The 12,008-nt window shown below is 39.2% G+C and overlaps 1 protein-coding gene across 2 annotated transcripts in view; it reads right to left on the bottom strand.

Annotated features, from left to right (window-relative positions):
- Positions 1-12,008, bottom strand: part of ngef (neuronal guanine nucleotide exchange factor) — a 96,446-nt gene that overhangs the window by 14,805 nt on the left and 69,633 nt on the right. For both annotated transcript variants that reach the window (XM_061045621.1, XM_061045620.1), the window contains 3 exons: positions 5,371-5,476; positions 3,287-3,631; positions 2,829-2,893 (listed from right to left, as the gene is read on the bottom strand). In XM_061045621.1, the coding sequence (XP_060901604.1) occupies positions 2,829-2,893; positions 3,287-3,631; positions 5,371-5,476 (516 nt within the window). The remainder of the gene's footprint in view (positions 1-2,828; positions 2,894-3,286; positions 3,632-5,370; positions 5,477-12,008) is intronic.

The following is a 12,008-nucleotide window of genomic DNA, read 5'->3' as shown; positions in this document are numbered from 1 at the left end:
TGTGTCCTGCAGTGAGTGTGCACTTATGAGCTCGATGACTCCAGGAGGAGGGGCCTAGTTTTGTGTTTACAAGCTGCAACTAACAATGCTACTGACTGCACCTTTAATTATAATTTATTCATCTTACATCTTTCAATAAGAGAGTCCACCTCTCCCGCTTTTGACACTGCCATACAAAGCCGACAGGTGATCAATGCACAGTAATGCCTCTGCCCATTAATCAGTTATGTCTGTTGTTAAGCACATGAATGTAAATCTTATCAAACAGTTCAACCCAGCCTGTAAGAGGATATGCAGGAGACAAACTAAATGTAACATTCATTCATTGCAAACTCATGAAAACCGCAGCCTACTTCTTAGATTCAAAGTCACACATGAACACATCTTAATTTCTTCTTTTAGAGGTCGGATACTGAAAATATGCAGCTCCTTGGTGATCCATTTATTTTCTTAGATATATCTCCATCCTGCATGCAGGAGGACTGTCACAGCTGAACAGATCTGGAGCAGTCAGACAAACATCCAGCACTGTGTACATTTCCTTATTGGATCGGTTCTCCCACACACAGCTCAGATCTGTTATAAAACTCCACACTCCTACATTTACAGTCAGAAATGAGACATAACTGATAGGTTAAACCTCTTTCAAGAATGAAAAACAACACAACACAAATATTATTGCTATTTTTACAAACTGATTGTAAATATTGTTGGCTGTATTACTCTTTAGAACTCCACATTCAGAAACCTCTCAATGATTTTTGAGTATCTTCTGATATTCATATCTCATATCAAAGCTATAACCAGGACAATGACGCTTCATTTTCTATAATCAAGTGAACCTGAACCTGTAATCCAGGTTTTTGTATCTTCCAAGTCTTTATTTCTGTAACTCTGCTTCACTGGAAGTCTTGTAGTTACAATGCTGCAGCCAGAATTGTCACCAAAATGATCTCCCTGAAGATCCCTTTAAGTAAAGTTTCAAATTCATGTGCTGTATTGGTATGTGTGTTTTATTTTGTATTCTTTACAAAAATATGTCCAAACAAATGTTCTCTAATTGATCCTGATGCTGCACTATTTTCAACACTGAGACGCAGATAGAGACTCATTAGTTTACAAACATCATCTTGACAGAAAATGAGGAGATTCGACATCCACAAGAAGGCTGAATTACTTATTCCTTTTGATTTAATTACATTCTCAATAAAACAACGCATGGCTTCATCACAAACCCGATGAAGCCATGCGCTGATCCTCATTTGCCTACAAGATGATGCTTCCTGCCATCACCTGCAACAAGATATAAGGACTGACATTGCCGGACACATTTGTTTGATTTGAGTACAAACTTGTTTAGACCTTAGGAAAACATTACTTCTGTGTGTATAGCATGAAGAAGGTGACTCTGAACACGGGGGCTTGTTGCATAATCTGCCTCAGTCATATACTGCAGATTTGTGAGGTGGGCGTAGAGCAGGAATGAGAATTACATAAGAGAGAGAGAAACACACACACACACACATAGAGACAAACAGCAGCTTCACATACGTCTGTATTTCTGCCCTCTGAGCAGCAGAACAGTCCTGCAGGTGAGCTGCTGTCTTGAGTAAATGTGGACTAATCCCTGCAAATAACCATTATCCTGAGCACACAGAGAGCGAAGCGACAGTCTGTCAACACGCAGACTGTCAGCTCAGAGGCCTCAGTGCTGAGAAACAGCTCAGAGATTTGAATAATCTAAAGAAACTGAAACCTCCATGGGTTAATTATGTGATTATTTCAATAAGTGCATTTTGAGTCCTCATAGTGAGGGGAATTTAATATTTTTTCTGTGATCAGTCTTTTTCAGTCAATTCTATGATTGGTGGTCATGCACATGATGTTTACATGAGCTTGGTATTTTAAAAAAAACATTAGAAAAGGAATAATTTAACCTCTGCATGTTGATTGTTTGCTTTCTCATTCTGCAACACTGTTCATCTGTAACGTATTGAAATGTGCAGCCATATTGAGGAATAAAAAGTATCCCTGTTTTCTGACCAGAATTAAAGCATTGATTCATAAATAATCACAATCTGTATCCTATTCAGACTTCAAAATGTTATTTTTTTACGAACACGTATTTGTGTCCCTAGTTCATCTACAAACCCCCTAAGTATGAGTAAAGTCCATTCGCCTGCTCCACTTTTCAGAAAATGTGTGCTCAAACAGGCTGTTTGGAGATTTTCACTTGACATCACAAAGGACAGTAACCCCTCCCCCAGGTGGGTGACACTCCCACAACTAGGTGTTTGTTCTGCCTTCTGAGTCTGCCTTCTCAACGTAAACAATAGGACATGGAGCGAGAAAGAACCGAGACACCCGAGCCCTTCCAGAGAGGGGCATGGTCAGACACAGCTCATTTACATATTTAAAGGTACAGACACAGAAACAGCCTGTTCTGAGCAGGGCTGAAATAGAGGGGTTTATAGATATGATCAAAAACAGGATCAGATTGGATTTAGTTTTAGGGACCTCTGAGACTTACTTGTTTAAAAGGAAGATAATGTGTGGCCTTAAAACAAAGTTTGCTGCTCTTTACAAACTGTTGTTTGTTTGTTTTGATGCCTTTTTGTATCCAGACGCTCTCAAACGAAAGTCCCACTATGATTTGCTCTTGATTTTATTATTCAGGAGGATTAGGAAGATGTTTCTGTGTTGTACTTAACAGATACATCACAGGATCAACATTTCATTATGTGAAAAAAGAAAAAGGACTAAAGGAAGAGAAAGGAGCTCTTATATGGGAGCTGTCTCTCTACACTCACCACCTCGTCTCTACTCACCGATGTTTTTGACGATGTTGATGCCATGGTGGATCGTCTGGGAGCCGTCTCCATTGCTCAGCAACCTGAGGAGGAAAATAAAAAAGGAAGTCCATGTTTGGACGGTGGATGATTAAATTCACTTCATGTTTATTTTTTGTACTATTTAAATAATAATAGAGCAGCACTGCTCTAGCAAGCAGTTCTCTCATCCATCAAACCCAAACACAGGGATGATTCTCTGCATTTTGATGGAAATAACAAAAACATCTTTCACGCCTCTTCACATTCACATTCTCACCACACAATGAGTCACTAATCAGTCATTCCAATCATTCCTTTACCTGCTTTCTATTGTTCAGCAAAAAATCTGTTTTATTTTGAGTTTTATATCTAGGATTAACTGTTAGAAGAAAGCAAGATTCAAAGCTTTATAAAAACAGTTTTTTTTATACATTTCTTAAATATTTTGGTCTTACCCGAGGTTGCCGTTCTCCCGGTCTGCTCCGTCAGAAGTCGCCCTATGTGAGCTCATGGTTTTCCCTCTGACTTCCTGTACGCTGCAGGCTGCGGAGGTTTGCTCGGACAGCTGCTTGATGTCTCCACTCTGGATGTTGTGAGTCCGGTAAGTGAAGCTATCGGCTGTGAAATCTCTCTGCTGGTTGTTTGAGGAGGAAGCAGAGATGTCCACACTCCTCCCTCCTCCCACACCTCCTCCCGTCCTCTCCGCAGCATCTCTTTTGTACTGAGCTTGTCGGCTGCTGGCCTCCCCATTGCTTGGCAACGCCGTTCTGGAGTGATGGAGCAGTGGTGAAGGCGGAGGGCTGAATTAAAAACAGAAAATAACACATTTTAGAATCACATATTTAACAGCCATCTTCATCTTCACACAGATATTCAGATTACTGACGGGAAGATTCTCTGCTTGTGTCTTGTGCTGTGTGGCATACACGTCTCTTTGTGTTGTGAGTCGATGGGTTAAAGAATGAACAGACCTGACTGAGGATTGTTAACCTGTTGATCAAAGGTAACACCTGCTCTGCTGCAATCAATATTTGGACTTGTTCAGAACCAAAGTTGTCCTCCAACCTCAACATTTGTCTTCCCTCTAAAGCAGTCAAAGTGAACGTCTCAGTGACTGTGATGCATGAACAGAGAGTCATGCTTTGGAAGATGCATGAGCTCTTTCTGACCTTGCATTCAATTGGCTGATTCATTTTATTCAAGATACGCTTGGCAGTCATTTCACATCATGACAAAAATGTGGTGAAATCTTTTGTCACACAGGCGATGGGCTGAATTTTAAAAAGCGCCTGCATCACAACTCTATAAGCATCAAGGACTGAGATCATATCTTCAAAATTCTTCTGTGGCAAGACTGCTGGGGTTGTATTCACAAAGCATCCTGAGTACAAAGAGTTGATCCTAGGGAAAATTCTACTAGGACTAGATCCTTTTAAAGATGAAAGTTATCCACAAAGCTTCGAAGCCCGTAAGGTGAGATAGTGTTCGGAGGAGTGAGGAGGACTTTTACCAGGCTTTAGAGTTTCTCAAACTGAGGAGAAATATTCTCCAAACAATACACAAAGAATAGAATCTAATCATCGTAGAGAAAGAGACAAAAATGATTCATGCAGACATTTCAATCCATCTATGACTTTTTTTCCGTAGAACTTGAGACTTGCATGTTGAGTTTCTCTACATGTTGTTACCTCCACAGGTTCATCCAATCACCTTTACATGCTGATGTAACTCTCAGCATGTGAAGAAGCTGCTGCACAAGTGGGCATGTGATTTCAAACATCTTGTAGGCTGCATACTTTTAAAGTAAGTCTTACAAATGATCACACAGAGATGCTAATTTCTTAATGTTCATAATTACTCATTGTCTGATTGGATTCTCAATTTCACTGTCTGTCTTTGCCCATTATCACTAAGGCCTGGCACACACTAAAAGAGTATTAAAATCTTAAACCATTTTGAAAATGTGAACCAACCGACTGAGCTTTAGCTGTTTGGTTTAATGAATAATAATTAACCAAATGACTCAAAGATTTTTTTTTATTTATTTTTTGCTGTGGTCTGATTTAGCCTGCCTTTCAAATTATATTTTTAGGTGATGATATGTGCCTGTGGGTCTAAAAAAAGTAAGTGAGTAGTTAAGTATCTTAAGATAAAAAAAACAACATATCAGTTCTGATCGTTGAACTCTGAGCACACAGTTTTCTGAGGGCACCTGAACACCCCATGAGGCTGCAGAGCCACTGTCACTAAATCAACCTTCAGAGAGACTGAGAGTGTTCTTATCACAGACATGATAAGCCATTTATAGTATGTTATGTGCAGTATAAAGTGTGTGTGTGTGTGTGTGTGTGTGTGTGTGTGTGTGTGTGTGTGTGTGTGTGTGTGTGTGTGTGTGTGTGTGTGTGTGTGTGTGTGTGTGTGTGTGTGTGTGTGTGTGTGTGTGCAGTGTCTAAACAGTCACAGCGTGTGTGTGTGTTTGTGTTTCTGGGTGTGTTTGTGTTCAACTGCAGGGTTGGGCAGTGCAGGCATGCAGACTCACCGTCTCGCCCCAGGCAACAAGGGCGACTTTTGGGGCGAGGGTGCGTTAGAGGGGGAGAGTCCTGCTCTGTAACAGGGACTTTGGTCCGAACCGGGTCTGGTCAAGTCTGCAGAGAGAGAAAGAGAGAGAGAGAGAGAGCGAGGGAGATAAAAGAGAAAAATTAAAGAGAGAAGAGGAAGACATATTCTTTAAAATCCACTCTGTAAATGGAACAAGGAAATTAGACTGCGGTTATTAACACTCCCTTTTCAATCACTTGTCACTTTCAACACAGACACACACTGCCACAAGGCAGTTTCAAGGCTTTTAGTATAATTTCTGTAGCTGCTGCAGGTCTGATAATCTTTAAATCCTGCTCTCTCTCACTTCAACTATTCTGGTCATGTGAAAGGAGACTATTTAGAGTGTGACAGCATTCAGGCTGCACAATCAGCTGATCCCCACTGTTACCAGAGCTATTTTCACAAACAGAATCTGCTGCTGCACGTTAATGTGTGATGATCCCAGTGTGTGTGGGCGGGTGCATGAATATTTTACTCAGAGGGATTCAGATAAATAAACACAGACTCTTCAGATTTATGTGAAATTCCTCTCCACAGTTGAATAAAAAAAAAAACGATCGAGTTCTTCGGACAAAACGTACATCACCAACCTTCAGTTTAATCAATGTGTTTACATGATCAACCATACAATGATGACCTCCTCTGCCATCCAATGCAAGCCGATACAACTCTATGATTAATTCTACTTGGAAGTAGCTTCTGCATTTATTCGTCTTCGTTGACAATAGAGGTGATCATTCTGCTGTAAAATTATGACTGACGTTGTAGTGGGTGGTGGTGTGCTGGAGTGTACTCAAATGAAAGGTGTTACTAATATTTTGCCCCCCTCATGTATGTTAATGGATCGGCAAGATATAAGTATAAGAAACACTTTTAAATGTAATGCTGCCACCCCCACCACCACCCACTATGACTCTAATAATACATATAAAGCCCTGAAATTCTTATTCATTCTGACACAGCAAAATCTGAAACTAAAGCAACTTTTTAGAAATATAAATCATAGTAGAGCTGTTGTATTGGATTGCATAGGTGGCCATAAAAATATTAAAAATAAAATAAAAAAGTAAAAATTCTGTGTTTTACTGACATGTGTGTTCTTTTTTAAATGTTTTCTTTAAAAGCTCCACTGAGTCAGATTCCTGACACGATTAGAACAAATCACAAACCACCAGGAAAAACAACTGCATCAACTACGACTTATTTAGGGGTGCAGAAGTGTTTGTGTCTGTAGGGGGAGGGATAAAAAGTTGAGAATTGATCAGGATTTCCAGAGTTGTGTCTTTCAAGAACAGACGCTCAAACACATCTCTGAGGTCACTGAGTTAGTTACATTTAGGCTAGCGAACCAACACTGTTTTTTAAATTAGCATAAGCATTAGCTGTAACAGAGACATTACGATTTTAGTTTTCAATCCAGCATTAGCATTAGCTTTATCAAAACGATAAGTAGTCTATGATTTTGGACTTAGGTTCTACTTTATCTTTAGTACTTGCTGAAGCAAACACACATTAGTATTTGTTGTTAGCATCAGCTTTAACAGAGACACAAGGATTTCTTATTATTACTTTCTGTTTTAAATTAGAATTAGCATTAGCAATAGGTCAACCAGTGACACTGTGATTTCTTTATTTCTGTTTTGTCGACGTAAAGCGCACAGTCAAAAGCACAAAAGTGAGCATGTCTGACACTCTTCTTTTTTTTTATGCGACACACTGGGTGCTAGGTGAGACGCAGGGTGCAAAGAGGTTGGATGAAGTCAATTGATTATACAAAGGTGTGTTTTGGGCGTAACTTGAATCCAACCAATCAGAGTGTCAGCTCTCATTCAGTTTATGAGTCCAGATTTCATTGTGAGATAAATTCCAGCCGGGTCATTTACTGTAGCTTCTCTCCTCTCCCTGAACACACAGAACACACAGAACACACAGAACACACACAGGCTGTAGGAAATATGGTGGATTAAAGTTATATGTCGCTGAAGCATCACCACAACATCAGAAACGATCAGAAAGACACAGTGAACACTTCTGCAAGAGGCACGAAAGCATGACCTCATTCATTGGGTGTCAACAAGATCAGACAGGATCTTGTGTTCTGTGAGCTCAACATCAATAAAGCTAGGCTGTAAACATTAATTAACTTATTACTCCCTCTATAATCCTTGGCTATCCTCTTAAATGTGTGCGTAGTGGAAACTGGACAGTCTGTATCAATATCTGTTGGCTAAATTGTTCGTGTGCACTCATGGTTAGATAAATCTAATTCTCAGATGCATGAAAAAAAGTATATGTAGTTATTGCAGATCATATCATAATCTCAGTCCTGAACAATGTTATTGCACACAGCAGATTTCAACATATTGTGGGGGCCTAAAAGATGAGATGCCTGCAGAGCAAGGAGGATAAAGACAACAGGCTGTTCACCATGCTGTCTGTTCATCTGTGTGTGTGTGTGTGTGTGTGTGTGTGTGTGTGTGTGTGTGTGTGTGTGTGTGTGTGTGTGTGTGTGTGTGCATACGTGTGTCTGTCAGTGATTCTGTGTGTCTGTTGTCTTTCCATCAGAGCAGCTTCTCTCCTCACCCTCGTCCTCCACACTGCATCATAAAAATAGTTCTTCTTGTGTAACATACAGAGATTACAGCTAGAGCTTACTGTGGAAACTGTGCTGAAGAAAAACAAATACATGAAGCGTGTGGATCAGCTGGTGTGCAAATCAAGCCCTGAATTTCTTATTATAATAGATAAGACGTATTATAAAGGCAAGTGGCCACTAAAGAAGGCCAACATGAGAAATACAAAATATTACATTCCAGTGGCGATATGAGGTGCAAAGCCAGAATAACAAAAAAAACATTTCAGTCCATTATCAGTGATGAGGAAGAGTCTAATTTTGTCAAACTGCCTGTTTAGATCTGCCTTTTAAAGGGCAATCAAGCCTCTATTCTAATAATATCAAAACCATATATAACACATACTCATCACAGCTTCCCCAGAGCATAAAGTGATGTTTTAAAAATGCATCCTTTATAAAACCAGTGCAAACCCAAAATACAAAAAGATAACTAGCTGTGGATCCTCATATGTAAGAAGCAGCAACTAGTGTTTGAAAGATTGATCAATAGTCAAAGTTTTGATTTAATGTCTCTCAAAGTCATTCAATTGGTGCAGCTTCAGTCTTAGATGTGGCAGCTTTGCAACACAAGGCCATGTTTCCTGAGTGCCTTGAGGGAAATAAAGCTTTCTTTATAGGTTTTTGGTACCTGCAACACAATCAGAATCAGAGTCCAAAAATAAACTTGGCTGTGTCTCACTGCGATGCTGGGATATAAAATGATGTCATGCTACTCTGAGTTTTTGCAAAGTCATACGTGTCCGCGCACGTTGAGCCGAGAGGCAGTAACTCATGCAGAGGCATCCCATCATCCATCCTTAAAGTAAACATCAAGTTATAGATAATGTAAGAGAGGCATGTCGTTGGAAGGTGTACAAATGTATAACACAAAAGATTCAGCTGCGTGCTGTGAGAAATATATTTAAACCCTGCTTAATGCACATTCAGAAACACAACAGATGCTCCAGTATAGTATATACTCCATAAGTATAGTCTTATTTGAGTAGAGCTGAATTAATTGATAAAATTGATGTAATACAATATGATAAAAGCTAACAAGGGACATCGGTGGCCTAGTGGTTATGTCTCACGCTGAATGTACAGAGGCTATAGTCCTCGTCGCAGCAGCCATGGGTTTGAATCTGACCTCTGCCTTTGCTGCATGTCATCTCCCCTCTCTCGCTCCTCTCAACGTTTCCTGTCTCTCTTCAGCTGTCTTATCGTATAAAGGCAAAAATGGCCCAAAAAAACAGCTAAATAAAAAAAGCTAATACGAGTGACAGGTAGCAGAACATGTCAAAGGTTACATGGAGTTAAAGATGTTAGACGTTATAAGAGATAAGATTTACCGATTGATGCTCAATTATGACCTCGTATTACTGTGCAGGAGTCAATGATATTTTCTCTAATTCGAGTTATTCATGCCTACTGATCACACTGAAAGGAAGCTGCTTTTTTCCATCTTATACCCTCTGTTTATTTTATTGTATTATAAACATCCATTTCCCGACAGAGCTCTAATAAATTACTTCAGGTAATTTAATTTCATACTGACGACACTCAGTACACATTCTTTTGTTTTCAGAACCGGATGAGTCAGTTTCAGGTTTTCTCAGCATGTTATATAATCATGAGAGTGTTTTGGACTAATTGTGTAATTTATCAAAGAGTGGCCTTTAAATTAAGTTCTAAGAAGATTTCCCCTCTCCTTACGTCAATGAGAAAATGCTCAGGACTTTTGATTCTTTCATTTAAGGATTCAAGAAAACATGAAGAGGTGTAAGAGTCTGCCAAACAATCAGTGTGGTTCATGTTGACATTAACATTTATAAATAACTGACTTTTTGTCCACAAACTGATTTTTGCTTTTGCTATTCCAACATCATTCTTTGTCTTTCTTTAAAGACTGGACGGTCAGTTCTTTGGAGCTGAAAACCCAAAGTCAAGAAAAGGACAACCAGATAATGGTTCACCTGCAGAGACGGACGTCAAAGAGAGTATCATTGTGCCCACAGAAAAATATAATTTTGTGAAAATATTTATGCACAATGACCGATAATCAAGTGATCAAACATATTGATTTACAACGGATGCAATGGAGATTAATAATCTTAATTTTTAAAACTGATAAAGATTGCTGGAAAATAATGTGTGCAGACAAATAAATAACAGTCTCACTTGTTTCATATTGAGTTAATGTAAGGCTCTGATGGTGCACGTCTTTGGAGGGTGATTTTAAACCTGATGGAGATGAAGGGGGAGAACAGCTCTATGGGGAACAAAATCATTACGTATCAGATTCAGTTATGTAATTTGTTTGCAGTTTTCTGTTAATCTGTCAAACATGGTTTTTCTTCTTCTGTGGAGATGAAAAACTTTCTCTACAAAACAGTGGGTTTTTTTTTATTTCACTTTTGCCCATTAAAAATGTCAATACTAGTGTTACTGCTGTGTGTTTCTCCCCTTCTGCTGTCTTCAGCTCTACCCAGGTGAAGCTACTGATCACCTGACGAGGTGCACCTGGCCTCAGTCATTAAAAGGCCAGCGCTGGCTTCAGAAGGAGAGAGGCTTTAGGAGTTAGGACTGCGGCGCCGCTCAGTCAGGGATTGTGTTGTCTTCTTGATTTAGTCCTTTGGTGACTTTTGTTAACTGTTTAGTTATTTTTGTGTGTTATTAAAATCCTTTCAGTGTTTACTTTGTTAAGGTGTTTGATGTCTATTCAGTAAATCAATGTATGGGTTGTTGTTGGCCCCATGGTGGGGTGTAACAAATAGAAAATATGAGATCTCCAGAAACTCTCCTAAACAATAGTTTTTAGTGTACCAGTGATTCTTGCACGAAGAGTTTTCTGTTCCTCCTGGACTGAGAGAAACAGGCATGTATCCCCTTATGATGATGATATCAGCTTAGATGCTTTATAAATAGATTACCTTTAGTTAAATGTTAGTAAATGGACTTGGGCTTGTATAGCACATTTCTAGTCTTCTGTCTACTCAAAGTGCTTTCACACCCTGATGGCAGAGGCTGCTTTGTAAAGAGTCCATTTGTGTTAACTAATCCATTCATCCACATTCGTACGCTACCAACAAGCATCGGACATGTTGCTCCAGGATCGAACCCCTGACCTTCCGGTTGAGAGATGACTGACTCTGAGAACAGCCGCCCAATAACTAATGCACAACTGATCTCTGTAACTGGACCGATTTCCTACAATGTACACTGCCATCCTTTGCACTGAGGATGTCAAAACTTTCAATACTTTAATACTTTCCGATACCACTTTTTTTACAGGATACAATCTCCATTAATTTAATGATTGATAGTATTGGAAAGAACTAAGCCTTCAAAATAAAAGAGACGGATCTTCAGTCATTTTTAACCAAGTTGGTAATAGTCTATACCTAAATATTGCCACCGTATTTGTGCCATTTAGAGTGTGCAGTGTGCAGGAGTTTGTCTGCAATTTTTGTGAACTGAAAAACAAGAAACTCCCTGTTGCCTAGGAAATCTATTTTTGTTGCCGTGGTAATATAACAAGAACCATATCATTGGATTTTTTACTAGAATCATATCGATGTTTACCCTACTTAGCACTCTGTGGTCGATATTGATGTATTTATGCGATAGTGCCATCACAGAGCGGTTAGCTGATGTTTGAAGCGTTGGCTCATTTTCAACCCTTGTCTCTTGTTGAACTTGTACATATACAGTGTGATAGCATTTACAGCGTTCAGCATCATAAACCAGATAACACTAAAGATATGACGATACAATAAAATACACAGCAACAAAACACACAAAAGTCCTTCAATGTTTTTAAATCTGAAATAGAAAAAATGGAAGCAGATTCTACAGGATGTTGATGTTTTTAGCTCAACTGCTTGAACTACTGACTCCCAGATTTGACTCATAGATGGTTCTCTTTTAATGCAGTGTTTTGTAAATTGTACTTTGTCTCCTTT

This window comes from Labrus mixtus, chromosome 9 (genome assembly GCF_963584025.1).
Source record: "Labrus mixtus chromosome 9, fLabMix1.1, whole genome shotgun sequence".
NCBI lineage: Eukaryota > Metazoa > Chordata > Actinopteri > Labriformes > Labridae > Labrus > Labrus mixtus.
The sequence above is the reverse complement of the archived record's forward strand: the minus strand, read 5'-3'. Positions and strand labels throughout refer to the sequence as shown.